At 40.1% G+C, this 20,175-nt stretch overlaps 2 protein-coding genes across 2 annotated transcripts; both read left to right on the plus strand.

Annotated features, from left to right (window-relative positions):
- The first annotated feature begins 1,902 nt into the window (after positions 1 to 1,902).
- LOC308157242 (ribose-phosphate pyrophosphokinase 2) lies at positions 1,903 to 15,840 on the plus strand. The gene is made up of 7 exons (XM_080530766.1): positions 1,903 to 2,177; positions 5,704 to 5,887; positions 11,531 to 11,629; positions 11,811 to 11,935; positions 13,229 to 13,402; positions 14,296 to 14,455; positions 15,006 to 15,840. The coding sequence occupies exons 1-7, from the start codon at positions 2,056 to 2,058 to the stop codon at positions 15,096 to 15,098; spliced, it is 957 nt and encodes a 318-aa protein (XP_080386892.1). The 5' UTR covers positions 1,903 to 2,055; the 3' UTR covers positions 15,099 to 15,840.
- Positions 15,841 to 17,616: 1,776 nt separating this feature from the next.
- LOC308159069 (thymosin beta-11) lies at positions 17,617 to 19,959 on the plus strand. The gene is made up of 3 exons (XM_080532825.1): positions 17,617 to 17,686; positions 18,701 to 18,813; positions 19,086 to 19,959. The coding sequence occupies exons 2-3, from the start codon at positions 18,714 to 18,716 to the stop codon at positions 19,112 to 19,114; spliced, it is 129 nt and encodes a 42-aa protein (XP_080388951.1). The 5' UTR covers positions 17,617 to 17,686; positions 18,701 to 18,713; the 3' UTR covers positions 19,115 to 19,959.
- Positions 19,960 to 20,175: the final 216 nt, after the last annotated feature.

The raw sequence follows: 20,175 nt of genomic DNA on the forward strand, positions 1-20,175 counted from the left end.
GACGCCAGGAGACGTCTTTCAAGTGTATTGTACATTTTGCAAAGCCATGGAGTCAAATACCTTTGTAATAAGACATTTATGGTAGACATCTTTCTTTCTGTGCATAAGTTATTTTAAGTGTAAAAAATGTATATACATACACATATATAAATTGCTATATAAATTCTAAAAGGTTATCGGGTAGACAGGATTCTGTCCTACTTAATTTACTCTGTTATTTACAATGTAGTTAAGGGATGCAATGTTGAAAGGACAATTTATCAATAATGCACTGAAATTGCGCTGCATTTAGCACTGCTTCTTATTGTAATTATTTTGGAATAATTACAAAAACATTATAAAAATTCCATTTGTTTTCTTTTTTTAACAAAGAAGGCATAAACATAGCCAAAAGACACTGTAAGTGTAAGCAATTATCTCATTAAAGCATTTAGGTCAAGCAAGTTCAATGATTTTTAAGTCTATTAATTCTATGTGTTTTAATATGATCCTCTCTGGACTTATTGTGTCCTTACAGTATCTATGTACACTATGTAACAGATGCCATTATTTCTCTGACCATAACATTAAAATTCACTAAATATCTTTTTTCAGCATTCCGAAACAAATTAAAATGTTTTACATATATGACTGAGATTCATGGTGTGTTATCACTGTTTTTTTTTCATGTGAACTACTAACAACTTGTACAGAAACACTTTGTTTCAATACTGTATATCTCAATGACACAGTGATGGTTGTAACATGATATTTTGCACACACATGAATGTTCAATGCCAGTTAAACCAAATTTATTTTTAACAGAAAATAATCTGTTCATGTCAAGTGAACAAGGTCCCTCTGTCCTGGCGTGATGCTCCTCGTGTAATGATATTGAGATAGAGAGTGCATTTCCACTTTACAAAAGCCTCTGTGTGAGTAGATAAAATAGGGACTTGAGGTATCAGCTGACTGCACTCTGAGAGGAAAATCAAGTTAAGAGACAGTTCTAAAGTCGCTCTGACTTCAGCTTTATTGAATTAGAACTAGGGTGAAACTGAGAAAGTGACACAATAATCAATGATATGGTTTCACATCCACACATTGCATTGCCATACATCACAATGGAAACATTATCTAACAAAGAAATAGAAGAAGAACATATGCTATATATATCCTGCTTTATATATTATACACCCCTCCACACACACCCCTTGGGCCAACAAAGTCCACGGGCCGGGCCTGAGGAACCTGGTCCAGTTAGGGGTTAAGTGCCTTGCTCAAGGGCACAATGGCAGTGGTAGGATACATTTGATGTAATGCCAGTGTGCTGTATTACTCATATATATTATTATTTTTTATAAAAACTTGCATCGACTACTAGTGGACAGCTTTAGAAATTGATATTTGCCACGCCGTTTATTGGTTATTTAGTTTTTGGGGTAAAGTTATATTCCAGCGCCTCATATTATTACAATACTCGAGATTACAGTAGCCTATGTTCAGTGTACATTATAATAAGTGTTCATATTACATGTACCTTACCAAGTACAATACATCGTTTTTTCATGTCCTTCAATCAGAGGGGGTGGTAGGGATTAAACAATGAAATAAAAAAGGAGTAATGCTTTCTGAGACCACCCGGCGGGCCGTTTCTTTGCCACACTACCAGCACTGTATCATTTGGTACAAGACAGCCAGTGATCTCAGAAGAGAGGGAGGTTTGGCTGATCTCAGAAGAGAGGGAGGTTTGGCTGATCTCAGAATAGAGGGGAGGTTTGGCTGATCTCAGAAGAGAGGGAGGTTTGGCTGATCTCAGAAGAGAGGGATGGTTTTGGCTGATGCTGTCCAATGAGACAAAGGCACTTCCGCTCTGTCATACAAAACAGAACACTGTCATTTCCTTTCAGCTTTAGATCTCCCTCTCGTGCTGAACTGCTATGCGTTGGCTGCATTGACAACGAGTTAACTTGTTAACTTTACAACACCCTTAGGGGGAAATTGTTGCATTGATCAAATCCAGTGGTCTTTCTCTTGCACAGTTTAGCTAAAACTGCACAAAAGTATTTGTTGGAAATGCCTAACATCGTGCTTTTCAGCGGGAGCTCCCACCACGACCTGTCACAGAAAGTGGCAGATCGCCTCGGACTGGATTTGGGGAAAGTGATCACGAAGAAATTTAGCAATCAAGAAACATGGTAGATATTTTATTTCAATGGTTTTTTGTATAAATGCATGGATGTTTAGTACTTACTAATTAACGTCACCGTGGCCACTATTAAGAGATAGGAACACATGATTTGCAAACAGTGCCAGTCAGTGCTCATGCGTGCAACAAAACATGTGCGTAACGTTTAGCTCGTGAAGTGCAAGCAGTTGTCATTTTTGCTAACAAGTAAATTACATTCAGGGCACCTGAATCTAATGTTAGTGACATGGTGGAAGTCCGAGTTGAATACGTTCAGCAGGGCTCCCTTTGCTAAGCTAACGTTATTCTGTTCAGCCTAGCCCAGCCTAACGTTAATGCGTTTAATGCTCATGTGAGGGGTCGGACTAATCCCTGAAATGTAAAAAGTACATGGAACGTTCCTGTCCCTTCTTTGTTTACAAACTGTCGTGTCTGATGTGAAGCTAGTTTTCTTAAATTCCTAGACGATCTAGCTAAATCCCCCCTCTTGAAAAAGGATGATTTCCCTATGCATTGCTCAACTTTCCTTTCCATGTTATTGTTCCATGCCATGGAACTGAATGTGCCCATCCACACTCCAGCAGGTCGACAGACCCCAGTTTGAGAACACACGTGACATGATCGCTATGTGCACGTAAACAGACCTCTCAACCCTGTGTTCCTGACGCCGTTATTAAAGCAGTGTTATGTTATGTACTAGTTCAGTGTTGCAACTCCAGACAACGAAATAATGTGTTAATCTCATCTAAATGATATCACATGCATTCAATGTGTTCATGTGTTTGCTGCGAGGACAAGTGCCAGCTGACCTAGTTAACCGAAATTGTACACAACCCGCCAATATGACGCAATATGACCTCCAATATGACGCAATGGGGGTTAGGGAATTCACTGCACTGCAAGATGAGCTGAGGTCTCATTATTGATTTTTGCTTTGTATTGAGAAGTGCGATAGGCCACAGTAGTGAAAGGTCTTTAATATACCATGTTCTAATGTCCCAAGTTATATCAGCTGCAAGCGTATATTGAACATGATAACTGATTGCAATGCAAGGCCTCCTCAAGGATTCTGTATTTGCCTGGTCATAGTGGTAGTCAGTGTTTCCAGACACTGATAAATAAGATAGTGTTGTCATTTTCCTTTCCTCCTTATAAAAGGGAGGAGAAAACAATGAAATGGTTAAAACAATTGGTTAGACTGGGTAAATAACAAACCATTTGCCTTTATTTGCCAACCACTACTCACCAGGTGCAATGTTGACAGCAAGGGGAAAATGTGTCCCCTCCCCTTGAACACTCCCGGCCATAACAAGATGTTTGTATACAAACCGAGTATTTGGTAGGACACTTTAGGTTTGTTAATCAAATTTCTTTCACGGGATCTATTTTCCTGACTGCTAGCGAGTAAACAGTTATGACAACTATTAGGAAGCTTTTTTAGAAAACTTAAATGTTATGTAATATGTACTAACTAGACCTATAAATATATAATGTAGGCCTATGTCATTTAGCTAATGCTTTTATCCGAAGCAACTTACATTGCAGTGAGTGCATACATTTTTCAGTATGGTCCCAGCGGGGGAAAGTGGACCTTTTTTAAAGGGTAAACAACACATTGCAAGCAAGCACACATTCAGTTACATGCTCCTAAATGATTTTCTAGGCACAAATGCGCGGAAAACATTTGCAATGCAGAGCTCTGTACCTATGTGGTTGCAGATTCAGCTAGGTACCTAGCAGGCTCACAATTTCAACTTTTTTTGAGCCAAACAAGTGAGGGAAGAGGAGCCTGTGGGCGTACTGCACGTGCCTGCAGTTGTAACAACATGCACTTTGCAGGGAGAAAGTGAAAGGGAGAAAGTGAAAGCCTTACTTCATAGCTGATCTCTTGGTTATTTAGCTACCTAGCTGAATGTCTTTGATCACAATGCTTTGGTGTGCTGTCAGGATGCAGTGAAAATAAAAAAAGCACAAAACCGGGGTCAAACTCCAGCAGTTCCCATATATAACAACTTAGCCCCATCTGTGATTAGGATTCTATGTATATTTACATCTAAATGTTGTGAATGGGCTGATAACCATGGTCGCTGTAAAATGAAACTAATTGGTTTTAAACATGACTACTGGATCATGCGAGCAGAATGATTGGGAATCAACAAACCTAAAATGCTAAACAATTCTCCCATCCTGGCCATCTATATTGCTTTGGTCCCCCTCAGCTGCAGCCATGGCTAGGGTGACAATCACACAGTGTATGTAGGCCTACATCTTGTGCTGGGTGTGCTGAAGTTCGCTATTGCTAGGTATCACTGTGTGTTCCAAAAGCAATAGGGTGCTACCCGCATCTGTGTTTTGAGTTACGTACCAGGAGTTGCTACGTGTGTTGATGTTGTTACTACTTGAACATATGCACAGTAAGCCCACGGGCTCCTCTTTCTCCATTGCTTGGCAGAGAGCTCAGAAAAAGGTAAAGTTGCGAACTCAATATTGTCCCATAAAACCCATATGCGATATCTTAGAATCGATTGGGCTTCCCGAACAGTCTGTTCACTGTGTTACCGAGTGTTACTTTTTTCCTGTAGATTTGCTATGTTCTACAAAGTTCTATCTAGCATGCCCGTGGGGGAGGGGTGGTGTAACGATGCTCTTGCTCTAACAATGTAACATTGCTCTTGTTTTCGGACTGGCGCCGCTGTCCCTGAGGGAGAGGCGTGTACTCTTTTCCAGATAGTCTTCCACTGAGTCAGAGAGGTTATGCCACATTGACACATTTCCCAAATTTACATTTGTTACCTTTAGGTTTTGCTTTCTCCAATTTCCTCCCTCCATCGGTAAAATTAGTCAAACTGAGTACTCATTGCTTTCTATTCCACCGCTGTCTCCATACTCATATCTGACCTTGAGTAAAGCAGTACTAGTGTATGAATCAATGGGCCTCGTGTCTACTGCTCACATGTGTGATGGAGGGCTACAGCAGGGAGTTACTGTATGTTCCCCTAATTGATTCAACACAGGTCCCCTCGTGCTTCCGATGCAGTTTCAGACTAGGTCTGCGTAACCTGTCTTTGGTGATGATCACATGACAGAGGCAGGCAAAGGGGTTATGCCCTCTGGAATGTTTCACACACGTGTTGCCTTTTTATTTTATTATGTCAGTGTGAGCGGAGGTCTGCTTTTCCACACACACTTACTCCTAACATCTGAAGAGAAGCTTACCACATGAGACTTGTTTGTTGACCATCTTGTCATTTTTGGTCACACCAAGTTAAAGGCATAGTTTTTTTCCTTATAGTCGGATGGTTCCTTACCCTGAAAGTAGTCTATGGGCCGACAGAAACTGTAATCCTTGGTTCAGAGTTGTTTACTTAAAAAGTACAAAATGACCATGAGGACTTTTTAAACAGACCCTGTCACATATGTGCTTGATCCAGTTACAGTTATGCCATTTATTTACATCATGTATATTTATGACGATATTGATGTTATCTCTCTGTGTACAGATATGTTGTATTTATTGTGTTTATTTTGTTTGTCAGTGTTGAGATCGGGGAGAGCGTGCGCGGGGAGGATGTGTACATCGTGCAGAGTGGCTGTGGGGAGATCAATGATAACTTGATGGAGCTGTTGATCATGATCAACGCCTGCAAGATTGCCTCCTCATCCCGGGTCACCGCCGTCATTCCCTGCTTCCCCTATGCCCGGCAGGACAAGAAAGACAAGGTAAACCCTCCCTCCACCAAGGCCCAAACCCTCCCTCCACCAAGGCCCAAACCCTCCCTCCACCAAGGCCCAAAGAGGTTTTCAACTCAATCCCTAACACAAGAGGGGCTTTCAATACTTCGCAAAATCTTGGTGGGCATGTCAACCCAATGTTCCTGTGATGCTACACAAGCACATTTCTCTACCCCCACAAACTGTAGCCCTACAGGTCTTCAGTGAAATGTAGCTAATCTAAAGAACGTTTCTTTTCCAGAACACCAAAAGTTGACGTCAGACATACCAGGGTGGAATAACGGTTCACAGCCTGCTTACCGGTATCTTGAATTTCTGTCACACAGTTGTTCTTGTACTAGGCACAGCAGAGAATGTTCCCATGACAAAGTAGCCAATATTCTTGATACTGCTGAAATGTCTTTGATGTTCTCCCTTTCGCCACCAACCCAAAGCCACAGAGTAGCATGCACTAGCTACGAGAAGATTATGTCTGTGTCTCAATCCAAAGGCCTTTGTCTCCAAAGTCACCATCCTTCCAAGATGTACATTTTGTCTGAAGGTAACTGAAAAGGAATCTGATTTGAGAAGGAATCATTCTACATCATTCTACATCATACTTGTTTGCGCTTAATTCACAGAAAATACGTGATTCCTGTCGCAAGGCTACCCTACATTTGCTGACAAGCTAGCTGACAACAATTAGTGATTATGCTAACATGAACTTTGCAGGCACTTTTATTCTAGTAACAGAGCTTCCTAACATCAGCTGTCAAAAGAAATGAAGAGGTTGGATTTTCATACAAATAAAAGTTCATTTCCGAAATTGTAGTGGAAGAAATCCTAATTCTCATTGCTCTCCACTTAGATTTCATCTGCCAATAAAACAGAATGTTGGCATTTTTAGTATCCTACCTAGCAAGAATGCATGGACCCATTAGGTCACTGTTTAAAATATGCATGTTGTCATCGCAGCTGTGATGTAATTCTTGAATTTTGGTACATTTTTACTTTTGTGGAAGCCTAGCTATGGGTCATTGCTCCCATGATGGCAGCGTACCCTTTCTCAGTATCAACCTTGAAAACAGCAAGGTTTCAATCACGAAAATTTAATATTATCATTGTAGACACTCTTGCTCTCCTGCAATACATCTTCATTTAGAAATGACCATCTGTTCTGTCTGGCAAATTACGTTGGTAAAGGAGACACATTGCACGTCTCAAAAACCTACTGCCCTTGCTCTGTACATTTCATACGTTTCATATTCGTACATATATCCTAACTGTACATATTGTATTGACATCCATCACCCTTGATCTGTACATATCATACTGCACATATGTCTTTGCTGTACATATCATATTGATATTCATGCATGTATTGACTTTTTATATTCACATTCATTGCAGGTATACTTATATTAATTTACTTATGCTCACTGTAATACCTGATACTGTCCCACCATGTACTGTCCACACAGTCATGTCTTTTGCACTATGCATTATCTTGTTAGATGCCGAACTGTGTTTCGTTGTCTTAGTACTTGTACTCCGTCGATGACAATAAAGTTCAATCTAATCTAATCTAACGCAATACGATTGCTGTGAGAATTCTGAATCGGCACTCATTCTGATTAGGCCTATTATCACATTATGTACATATAATTTTGTTATATAATCACGTAATTATCTCACACAGTATGCTGAGATCTTCCCTCTAACAAAACGTTAACAACTTTGGTGCGTGTGTCACTGAGGTAATGGGGTATCCCACCTGTGAACACCACCACTTAGCTCTAAGTTACTCCAGGGAGACTGTCCCGGTCTAATTGTAAGTCGCTTGACTGTCCCTGTCTAATTGTAAGTCGCTTTAGATAAAAGTGTCTGCTAGATGGTAAAAATGTAATAACCCTCACGAGGGGTAGTGGTGGCCTACTGGATAGTGAGTTGGATTGGTGATCAGAAGGTCATGAGTTCCAGTCCCATCTGGGAACACTACCACTAGTGTGCCCTTGGGTAAGGCACACAAAAAAAAAAACGTTGCCCTAAAATGTTCCAAGGAGACTAATCTCTTTTTGTAATTGTAAGTCGCTTTGGATAAAATGTTACAAATGAAATGTAAATGGTAGACTTTAGTAAGTCTATCCATTAGGATTTCTCAAATCCCTGTTGGTTGTTTTGCTGAGGTGTTATACCCCCCAGTAAAAGGTAAATTAATATATTAATCACTGACCTACTTTAACAGTAACCTTTGGAATTGCGGTCACCCTGAGTGTATTTATTTTGGCAGCACAGCACTGTGTGTACATTAACTGCATGAGTTCATATCTGTGTTGGGAAACTTTTCAATTGAAAATTGTTTTAGCAGTAGGTACTGTTTGAGCAGTTAGGAACCGGGTTAGCAGTAGCCTTTGGTCAAACAGTGGTCAGTTTCTGACCTGGATTGTGGCATTATGTCTATAAGGAGGACATTAAAGCAGTAGGAAGAAAAAGCAGTAGGATTCAGCAGTTACAATGCCCTCCATAAGTAATAGGACAGTGAAGCATTTTCTCTTCTTATGGCTCTATACTTCTTCCTATGGCTCTAAATCAGACAATTACTATGAGGTGTACATTTTCAGTTTTATTTGATGGTTTTTGTGTACATAGCCTATAGGGCTGGGTATCGCCACTGATTTCCCAAAACGATTTGATTCCGATTCACAGCTTTCGATTTGATTCACGATTCGATTCGATTCCGATTCGATTTAGTTACAATATCAATTTTCCTTGAATATGAAGAGATTCTCAGAACTAATGCTATAAATGGTTCAAGGAACCCTATAACATGTAGCATTGTTAAACATATCAATGTTTACATTACGAATTGACTCCAAAGCAGTTACATGAATGTACGGTACTTCTTATTGGAACATAAATGAACATCATTTACCAACATTTTGCTAAATCGGACACTACAAAAAGTGCTTTACTGCAGCCAGTGTAAATAAAGAGGCTACAAACATAGCCTATCGGTAAACAAGACATCACATATCCCTCAGGACTGTCTCAAATAGCTTATTTGCATAATATATATACAAAATAAAAATGTGCAAAACTCAAACGAAAATAGTGCAATAGATGAGGGTATTTTGGGGAACAAAAAAACACATTGTAAACCATAATGTCCATGAAACTAAAGCCCTTCATTACTGCTTTCTCACTTTTTGGAGATTGGAAGATTTTATTCAGGAATAAACATAATTGGAAAATCAATGATTTTTTATTAAAATACTGTAGTATACAGTAACAATAAGTTAGTGGAAACACCTCAAATCTACGGAACCACTTATTGAGGCATCACCCTGACGTGAAACATGGAAAAGAGGATCCGAAACAAGCCTCGCTGATAAAGTGGCAAGTGATTGTCAGGTACGAGTCCATTGCTCTGGATGTCCAGCTGTCACACGTTATGGCAACTCTCTCTGCTGGCTGGAGTGAAGTTGCGATGTCACGTTTCACCTGCGCGGACATGTCTTGGACTATCACTTCACTCAACTGTTTGCGTGTCGGTAACACGTAGCGTGGTTCTAGTACACTGACGACACTGACGAGTGACGACGCTGTAGTAATTTGTTGGGCACGCAGAGAATTTGATTGTAATTTGCAACCAAACGTCTTTATCAGCGAGGCTTGTTTCGGATCCGCTTTTCCATGTTTCACGTCAGGGTGATGCCTCAATAAGTGGTTCCGTAGATTTGTGGTGTTTCCACTAAATTTAACCTTCACTGCGCACAGCTTGCATATGGCTTTGCTTTTGTCCTGCTCATCTCTATCGTCATAATTTTTACATCCAAAATGCACCCAGACATCTGCCTTTAAGCCTGGTCGTTGCGTGAGATATGATAAATTCTTGTAGCGCGAGATCTGGCCACGAGATCTCGTTGCGGGTTGAAGCTGCAAGCAGAAAAAAAACAAAAACATTAAAGATCGATCTCGGGATTTATGAATCGATAATCGCTCATTCAATGAAGATCGATTCAGAATCGGGAAATCGATTTTTTGAACCCAGCCCTAATAGCCTATTTATTGGTTTCACCATTTAGAAATGACAACACTTTGTATACATAGTTCCCCTATTTCAAGGGCCCTAAAAGTAATGGGATAGATTCATATAATCCATAGTCCAAAGAAAGCACTCATGTTTAGTATTTAGTTGGCATTCCTTGCATGCAATAACAGCCTGAAGTGTGCGCCCCATTGACTCCACCAGACACTGAGTATCTTCTCTGGTGATGCTCTGCGAGGCCTGGCCTGTACTGCAGCTGTCTTCAGTTGTTTGTTTGAGCTTTTTTCTTTATCTTATTGAATCTCATCAGGAAATTAAATGCATGTTGAATTGGATTTAAATTGAAAGATTAACTTGGTCAGCCAAGAACTTTTTGGCCTACTGTCCAATCTAAGCTTATGCCCATCTCAGCGCTCAGTGCCATGCGAAAAGAAGCCACTGTTGTGATGTTGTTATGTGTTTGTTAACTCCAGTTAACACCCCAGAGTTAAGCTGGGAAAATTGAAAGGGTCAGAATTAGAGCTGGAACTTTGACGCGTTAATTTCGATTAATTAATTACAGGAAAAAAATATTTATTTATTTTTTGGCCAGCCCTGCCACTTCTGTCCCTTGTGAGAGACTTTTCTCCCTTGCAGACAACATAGTGCAAAAAAAGAGGGCAGCCTTGAGCTCTGAAAATGTAAACAGACCTAGTTTGTCTCAGCAACTGGCGGAAAGAGAAGAAGCAGAGGAATTAGTAAGCTTAGTTTTTTTTTTTTACCATTTTTGATGGCACTTATGACTTTATGTTAAACTGTTGGTCTGTTTATTATTTTGACCAATGATATTTGGGTGGGGAGGGTTAGTGTACCATTAGGTTAGGTACATTGTGTGATCTGTTGGTCTGTGTAGCTAAAATAAACAGGATTTTGCTGCTTGTAGTGATATGAGTATAGTATGTATCTATGAGTATATATCTATGAGTATCTATGAGTATATATCTATGAGTATGAGTATATATCTATTCATTGATTCGCTCGTATACCAAATCCATTTGAATTGAAAACTGTTGCTTCTCGTGTCAAATATTGATATGCGATTAAAATGCGATTAATTTCAATTAATTAATTACAACGCCTCTAATTAATTCGATTTTTAAAATGAATAGCGTCCTAACTCTAGTCTGAATAATTTCTGAAGGCACTGTAGATCGCTCACTTTTACTCAAGCAATTTCCATATTTCTAAGATTTTCTGTCATGAAAGAACCGGTAGACAGTTCCATCACTTCAGTTGACACATTAAACCATACCAACAACGGTACCATTCCCAATGCATCATTTATTTTTACACAATGCTTCTCCCATGGGTTTATTTACGGTTGCCTGCAGTAGTACAACCAGAGATTTACTATATTACGATCTTGCGCTGAACTCGCTCGTTCTGCGGTTTTAACAACTCGTTGAGAGTTTCTACGCTTGGATAGCCCCCGCACAAAAAGATGTGTCACTCAAATGACTTCCGATGGCACACGCTGAAATAGGCCGCACTGAAATGTGTTTACTTGGGTATGTGGTGGAACTATGTACCGCAGTCTCAAGGTTGTCTCTCCATCTGTGCCCCAGAGCCGCGCTCCCATCTCAGCCAAGCTGGTGGCCAACATGCTTTCTGTGGCAGGGGCCGACCACATCATCACCATGGACCTCCACGCCTCGCAGATCCAGGTCAGCATACCTTTAGTGCCACAGTTAGCCGTAATGGCTCCTAACAGTCCTTCATGAGCATTAGTGCAGTGAAGTCTATGTATACTCAAGTCTCAATCATCATAGAACGGACTGTATTATGATTGTTATTCAGGCCCCACCTGTTTTGGGGGGAAAAACCTTATATATTATCTCTCCATAGGGATTTTTTGATATCGCAGTGGACAACCTCTACGCAGAGCCAGCCGTCCTCCAGTGGATTCGGGAGAATATTCCTGAGTGGAAAAACTGCATCATCGTGTCCCCAGATGCAGGTGGAGCCAAACGGTAACTATGACGGCAATTGGTGTCAGAAGAGGTTGGGGGTACATTGACCCCAAGCCCATACTCACTAGGCACTCCTGTTGATCCAAGTAGCTTTTGAATTGGAAAATCATGAATTGAAAAATGTTACATTACGTTTTTTCTTCGATGACTTAGCAGTGGAGATCCTCTCTGGTAGCAGTCGGTCGGATAACCATGCTGTCTGAGGAGTGACAAAATTACTATTTCGAAGCCGATAAGGCATACTGCTTACCAACTATCAATCTATTTCATGTATTGTCAAAGAGAACACCTCTCAAATGAACACTGGTGTTTCTATGCCTCTTGTTCTTTTCTCTGTGTGTGTCGGTGTGTCAGGAGGCTTTAGCCACAATGGATTGTGGGCATTGAAGTTAATTAGTAGGTTTCCTGCACCAAACTGTGTCAAATATTTGCCTGTTGCACTAAACTACAAGTTTACACAAAGTTACACACCTTGTGCTAAATTTGAATTATCTCTAGAAAGGCGGCACTTTGAGCTCAAAGAAGAAGAAAAAAACTAAACGACATTCAAACATTTGAACCAATGTCGGTCAATTCGTTTAACCGAACAAAAGATTCATATGAGCTACATCGTTCAAGGCTACTGATAGGCAAAAGGAGTTAAAATAGTTTCACAGTTTCATATGTACAGCAGTGCCTAGGGGGTAGGGTCTACAGAGGAGTGTTCTGTACTGTTTCTCCTGTGTAAAAAAAATCATTCTAGCACGACGAGTGCCAATGGCCCCAGGCCTGAGAATAGATTACTCTTTCCTGCTGTGACTGGTAGATAGATGATTCACTTACTTAGTCAAATATATTTGTTGTAAGTCGCTTTAGAATAAGGCTTCTGCAAATAGCAAAAATGTATATATATTAAAAAAAAAAATGTAGAGAAGCCGGCATTGCTAGTCCTTACAGTGTAATGTCAGTATTTCACCACACAGGGGTGTATGAGCTTTGTCGGAGTTCATGAGTGAATGGCTCCTTTGTTGATGTATCTGTCTTTCACAGAGAAGTGAGATGAGGCTGGTCCTGACGTATTCAACAATGTGACCAAATAACCAAACTCTTTCAATATGTATTATCTTTTTTTTATTGTATTTTTTTATATTTATGGTTAAATTTTATATTTTGAACTGATTATTTCACATAAGATGCTTTTGACTTTGTCCACACTGATGCCTTATGATGAACATCAGTGAATATGAGCACTTAAGCTGAGCACTTCCAATATGAATGTCTCTTATTTTTTACTCTCTCTCCCTTCGTAATCAGTGTGACCTCCATCGCGGACCGTCTGAATGTGGAGTTTGCTCTTATCCATAAGGAGCGGAAGAAGGCCAACGAAGTGGACCGCATGGTTCTGGTGGGTGACGTGAAGGACCGTGTGGCTATTCTGGTAGATGACATGGCAGATACCTGTGGTACCATCTGTCACGCTGCTGACAAGTGAGTTCTGAGAAGCACTGGCTCTCACACGGCCACACACGCACTTACACTGGCTCTCACACGGCCACACACACTCTCACACTGATTCAAATCAAGTGCAACACTGAAACACAACTGTGAACATTTCAAACCTGCAAACTGCGACACTTTAAATGAATGTGCAATAATACTATGTGCAATATGACAACCCTCGGGTACATAAGGTTCAGAGATAGGAAATGTTAGAATAGGTATAGCATAGCATAGAGTACAGCACAGTGTTTTATTTGTATAGTATAGTATAGTGGACAGTGTACATAGCCTTTATTTATGTAAACCAGCTCTTTTCCCTTGTTTTTAGTTTTTTTTCTTTTTCTCCTAGCACCAGGGGAGCCCCCCCCCTCCCAAATTTCGTTGTTTGGTACCTGTACTTATATCAATGACAATAAAGACCATTCATTCATTCATTCATTCATTCATTCATTCATTCATTCATTCATTCATTCATTCATTCAAATGCCCTATGTTCCTCTATCATGGGTTTGATTGACTTGCTCTTTACATTAAACCCTTATGACTCTTATTCAGTCAAAGCACAGTCAATATTTATTGGTTTCTATGGATACTTATTTATCAAGCAAGCATTGATAACTAAATCATAAATTATTGATGTGTGCCGTTGTATGAAACTAAAATGATAAATGAATATGTTGACTCATGACTGAAATAATTGTTTGTTCATTTCACTCTTATCACCTTCAAAGTCGTTTATCTCTTTTGTTCTATGTATTATGTTCACCAACCTTGTGTTCCTTTTCTTCTGCTAGTAAGCATTATTATTCTCCCTATTTCAAACACACAGGGTACTATACTGTCTTGCTCACACACAGATCTCGTCTCTCCCTACTCGCTAGGTTGATAGATGCTGGAGCAACAAAAGTCTATGCTATTCTTACCCACGGCATATTCTCTGGTCCGGCCATCTCACGCATCAACAATGCTCCCTTCGAGGCTGTGGTCGTGACCAACACCATCCCCCAAGAAGAGAAGATGAAGTCATGCCCAAAGATACAGGTACCTATTGTTCAGTAATGCACTCCCTGTTAACTCTCACTTCTTCTTAGCTTTTAAACAGTGATGAATCTCCTCCAGGTACTTGAGCTTTTTGCCTTTCCCTTGTCTGGAAGCTTTTGTTGTTTAGTTAGGTAAATGTTCTACCAATAGAGCCCCACATAAGTAAAGCCTATTTGCTCTCTTAATCCAGGTACAGATACAACAACCAAAAGAGACGTGACTGTTTTGGATGCAGTTTTATTGAGCTTTAAAACGTCACCTGGCGGTTGTTAACGTCTCCAAGATTCAACACGTTAAATCTTACCTTTCAGTCATAAGTTCTCATAACAATTCTGTTAACAGTAAACTTGTTATAACTAGTTTTGTAGCTAGTTGGATCACTTGGCTAGTGGTAAACCTGATTGTTACTGATGTCATCTCCACTAGGTCATAGACATATCCATGATCCTGTTACCAAACCTGATTGTTACTGATGTCATCTCCTCTAGGTCATAGACATATCCATTATCCTGTTACCAAACCTGATTGTTACTGATGTCATCTCCTCTAGGTCATAGACATATCCATGATTCTGGCTGAAGCTATCAGGAGAACCCACAACGGCGAGTCAGTGTCCTACCTCTTCAGCCACGTGCCCTTGTAAAGCATAAGAGCAAGGGGATGAGAAATGACCATGACTGTCTCTCCCTCTCCTCTCAGTCCAATCAGCTTGCACCTTCTGCCACGCGCCTTCTTGGATGTCTTCAATCCAGCGTTTTGGGCCAATTAATGGCCACGCCCACGTTCCCCTCTGACATTCCACATTCCAAGACCAACAAGTTTCTATTTATGTGTACTATGTTTTAGTTTATCTTATTGTATGTTTTTGTTTCAGTATCACTTTAACCAAAGGTCCATTGCCTAATCATGTTTTGTTTGTACTTCATATTATTTGTCTCAACTCACTTTAAACGAAGCATTCCATGAGGTGTCATTATTGATTTTCTGACGGTTCTACTCCATGGAGATTGATAAAAAAAACAATAATGTTATTTCTTTAATCTCGTAAAAAAAAAGACAGTTTGCCTATATTTCTCATAATTATGTCTGCACCTTGTGTGTCTGTTGAAAGGGCGATGGGTCTGCAACCCTTACCCCAAAAGGTCATGAACACAAATGGTATAAATCCTCCAGTTTTACTTGGGTTAAGTGTTATTTTTCCAATGGTGTCTAGAGAAGAAGGCGTGATAAAGATGATAATAATGTAAAGTAATTCTCACAATTTTCCTGTTCTGTTGTGTGTGTCTTCTCCCAAGAATGAGGCAGTCTTCACAACTAGCTGATTGTGGCGGACAGCCTCCTAATGTTTTTTACACTACCAGTGACTTTCATTGACAATAAAGATTTGACAATGACATACAGTTGGTACTGCCTTACGTCTTAATTTCTTCGGGGTTTGGATATTAGAATTGAACAATTGTTCTGGTCTTCATCTATGAGGCTTGGTGGTCCTTCGAAATATGCCCCTGTTGATGACACATAAGCTTTGTTTACCTTTTGGGTTCATTATGTGTACAGCTCTTCCTCTCTGGAAGAGCTGTACAACACACGCTGCCTCAGGAAGGCCTCCAAGATCTCCAGAGACCCATCCCACCCTGGGAACGAACACTTTGTTTTGGCTGCCCTCGGACAGGCGGTTCAGGACCATGTCCGCAAGGACAAATAGACTGAAGCTCAGCTTCTACCCCAGGGCCATTCAGGCCCTGAACACAGCAAAGACCTAGGTTCTAGGCCCTGGACAATCTAGACAATTTGATGGCAGCTACTAGATTGTAATCAAGTGCAATACTGAAACACAACTGTGAACATTTCAAACCTGCAAACTGCGACACTTTAAATGAATGTGCAATAACACTATGTGCAATATGACAACCCTCGGGTACATAAGGTTCAGAGATAGGAAATGTTAGGATATGTATAGCATAGCATAGAGTACAGCACAGTGTTTTATTTGTATAGTATAGTATAGTGGATAGTGTACATAGCCTTTATTTATGTAAACCAGCTCTTTTCCCTTGTTTTTTTTTCTTTCCTAGCACCAGGGGAGCCCCCCCCCCCCCAAATGTCGTTGTATGGTACCTGTACTATATCAATGACCATAAAGACCATTCAGTATGGGATTTATTCCAAACCCAGTTTCACGTAAACCGGAGGGAGCCCTGTCTGCTGTCACTCCTGAGTGATGGATGGATTATGAAAAGACCCATAGGGGATGGAAACAACACATCCTGTCCAGAAACATTCCTAAGCCCTTTCTTACTAGACTCCTTTATTGTATTTTGTTTTAAGTAAGATGGTAGCATGCTAGGCAGATATATTATTATTATATATATTATATATATATATATATATATATATATAGAGAGAGAGAAAGATCTGAAAGGATTTGATATATATATATATATATATATATATATATATATATATATATATATATATATATATATATATATATATAGATCTGAAAGGATTTTATATATATATAGAGATCTGAAAGGATTGGATATATATATATATAGAGATCTGAAAGGATTGGATATATATATATATATATATATATATATATATATATATATATATATATATATATCCAATCCTTTCAGATCTACACAAGTGTCCAGTAAGTAGGGGCTTTGGGTTGTTTCTGGACAGGGCCATCGGATTCTCCACAGGACACACTCTGAAGATAACTGGTCACAACTGGACAAGAGCTGAGAGTGCACCATAATTACAAAAAAGAACACAGAATATAAGCCATGTACCAAATGATACAGTTGTTATTATAGCCACTGAGGTCAGGGGATAGAAGCTGTATATGTAATGCTAATATTGGCCACCATGTGGCGTCTTGTCCATACTCAGTGGCCTTTAGGAAGACAGGACAGTGAAAAGGTTGCGTATTTAATTTTGAAAAGCGGTTTTGGGGATATGACTGCAATACTTGGGCACTGCAGTGACTGATATCCTTGAGGTAATATTCTACATTTGATATCTTCTGACTTTATTCCGCCGTGTATGTTATTTCAAAAGCTTTTCAAGAACGGGAGACTAAAAGGACGGGAGTTGTGTGGTGACGTCAGGCTCTGTCATTTGCATATCTCTCTGTATATATCCGATGCTTGCGCAGAGGCGCGACACACTGCTGCAACGCAAAGCCTGGAGAACTACCACTAGCCAATCAGTCAAACTTTGGTAAGCACTGTTATATTGTATATATTAGCTTTATGGAACAAGCTATTACACAGATCATGCCTCGTCATCTCTAGTGAAATAAGAATACTGTGGGATGGAAAAAAAAACATTTAAAAAGCTATTCATTTATCAGTGCGCGTCTTCTAACCTGTGCCGTATATAGGCAACCAAGGACAAAAGATGCGACAATAAAAAATATATAATGATGGATAGCCTACAACCTTCCTTTGACATGATCACGTCTTAAGTCAATGTAGATTAATGAGTTGATGTTAAATTGAAACTCAGTACGGAACTGTAGGCTATCCATTTCACTTAATTTCCTTTGTTAAGAGTATTGGTGGTGGAGATGCAGTGATTTGTCTAAATGATGCTCAACGACATTAGCGATGCGCTTTTTACGTTATATAATATACCAAGTTGATTCATGGTTCGTGATTGTGAGGATTTAAAGGGGCTAGTTGAACTTGAGAGCCTGCGTGTCTTCGAGGATAATGCCGATCTGGGCGGTGGTTCCTGCAGATTGCTCTCCCAGCTATCTGTCCCAGGGAGACGACGTGACAAGTGAATTGGCGAATCTGAGCGCATGCACGTGGAACGAGCGGCTCTAAATCACAGTCAGATTGTAATAGAAGACCGTCTTATCTTTATACATGTTTGGCATTGAAGTTTGAAACCGTTTTTTCTCTCTTTTTCGGTTTTCGCTGCATGGGAACTCGTTTAGTTATGTAAATGCGATTTTTTTTTTTTTGGGGGGGGGGAGAATATTTGACGCCATTCATTGTGGGGTGCGGTTTTGTTCCCTGGGTTTGACATGTAATGGGCCCTGAATTGTTTTACGGTATATGAATCAGATCGCACCAGTCACAGCTTCAGGCGAACAAAAGAATGCATGCGCAACGCTTCACTGGTGCGGTTTGGGCAGCCCGCTAGTTGTGCACTTGAGGAAAGGTATTATTACGGATGCGCAATGGTTGAATCAAATGTTTTCTTTTCTCCCCCCTTGTTTAACAGACACCCTGCAATCATGTCTGACAAACCAGATCTCCAAGAAGTCGCCAGCTTTGACAAGACCAAGCTGAAGAAGACCGAGACGCAGGAGAAAAACCCCCTGCCGTCTAAAGAAAGTAAGGCTGCAGTTATGTAATAACTAATAAGTCAGATGTATTAATAGTGGGCTGTGTAATATGAATATGCTATCTATCTATGACAAAATAATGATTATGCTAAGAGGCTAGTGCACAGTTGTCTTATTTTAGTTGACTTGTACATTCGAATTTCAGGTGCACTGCCGAATAAACAATAGGCCTACATTTAAACATAATGGCTTAGGCCTAATGGTGTTAACAGTGAGGTTCTCTTCTCACTATCCTTTTGTTTCTCTTTTTTTTCTCCACAGCCATTGAACAGGAGAAACAGGCGTTGTGAAGACCATCCCTCCATCATGCACTGTACACCCCCTCCTCCTGCATTGCCTTCTTTTCAGTCACTTCTTTTAGCTGTATAACTTTGTAACCGAAATTATAAAAAAGCAACCACAAAGCTGCACTGCGAGTGGATGACCCCCATGCCCATGCCCAGGCCCTGGTTCCGCCACCACCTTAATGGGTTAATGATGACCTCGCCTATCTACGTTGGAGATGAGGAAGTTCTGCCAACGGGGGACGGTACGGTAGTGGTCCCAAGGGTGTGGCATCCAAATATCAACGCAGGATAGAGAGGGCCAAGAGAGGGGGCGTGGCCTTGTATCCAGGAAGCTCATCACTCTCTCAACATCCAATTTCCTGTGTGGCCTCTGTCGACCGGTAACACGCGCTCAAGCCGAGGCGCAAGGCTTTTTTTATTTCAGTTTCGGAATGCACAACCTTTTGTTTTTACGCTGGTAAAATATCATTAATACCCATTGATTAATATCGTTTTTTGTCAAATATTTTTTTATCGAAAGCGAGGATGAAAAAATGGAATCCATCTAGTTTTGGGAGATACTTGTATGGACTTTATTTACGTTGATGTTTTTCAAATTTGTATTGTACTTTGGCCCTTTTTATCGATGTGATTCGGGATAGCTTTTTGTGTTGCACCCTGTCTCAGAGTGGTCTCTTTTGTGAGGAAAAGATATATACTGGAAATTAATTCCATGTGTTCACTTTCAACAGTAGATCAAATTGTTTGGAGTTTTGTAATGTCCCAACAGTCATGTTATTCTGCCACAAACCATTACCAATAATGGAAAACAGTGAAATGTTGTAATAAAAAAATAATTTGTTACTATGGAGTGTGTTGCAACATACTTTGTTTTTCTATTGACATAATGGTGTGCATACTTGTTGCACCATATCCCCATTCGATCATGTATGAACTTAGGACACATAATAGACCCTAATGGGCCTATAGTTTGCAATCATAATGAAAGAAGTATATCATGTCTTGTTCTTCTACATTGTTTTGCAAACTTCCATGTATGGGATTTGATGTCACATCCTAGTAGA

Source organism: Nansenia antarctica, assembly GCF_963989245.1.
Source record: "Nansenia antarctica genome assembly, chromosome: 5".
Lineage (NCBI taxonomy): Eukaryota > Metazoa > Chordata > Actinopteri > Argentiniformes > Microstomatidae > Nansenia > Nansenia antarctica.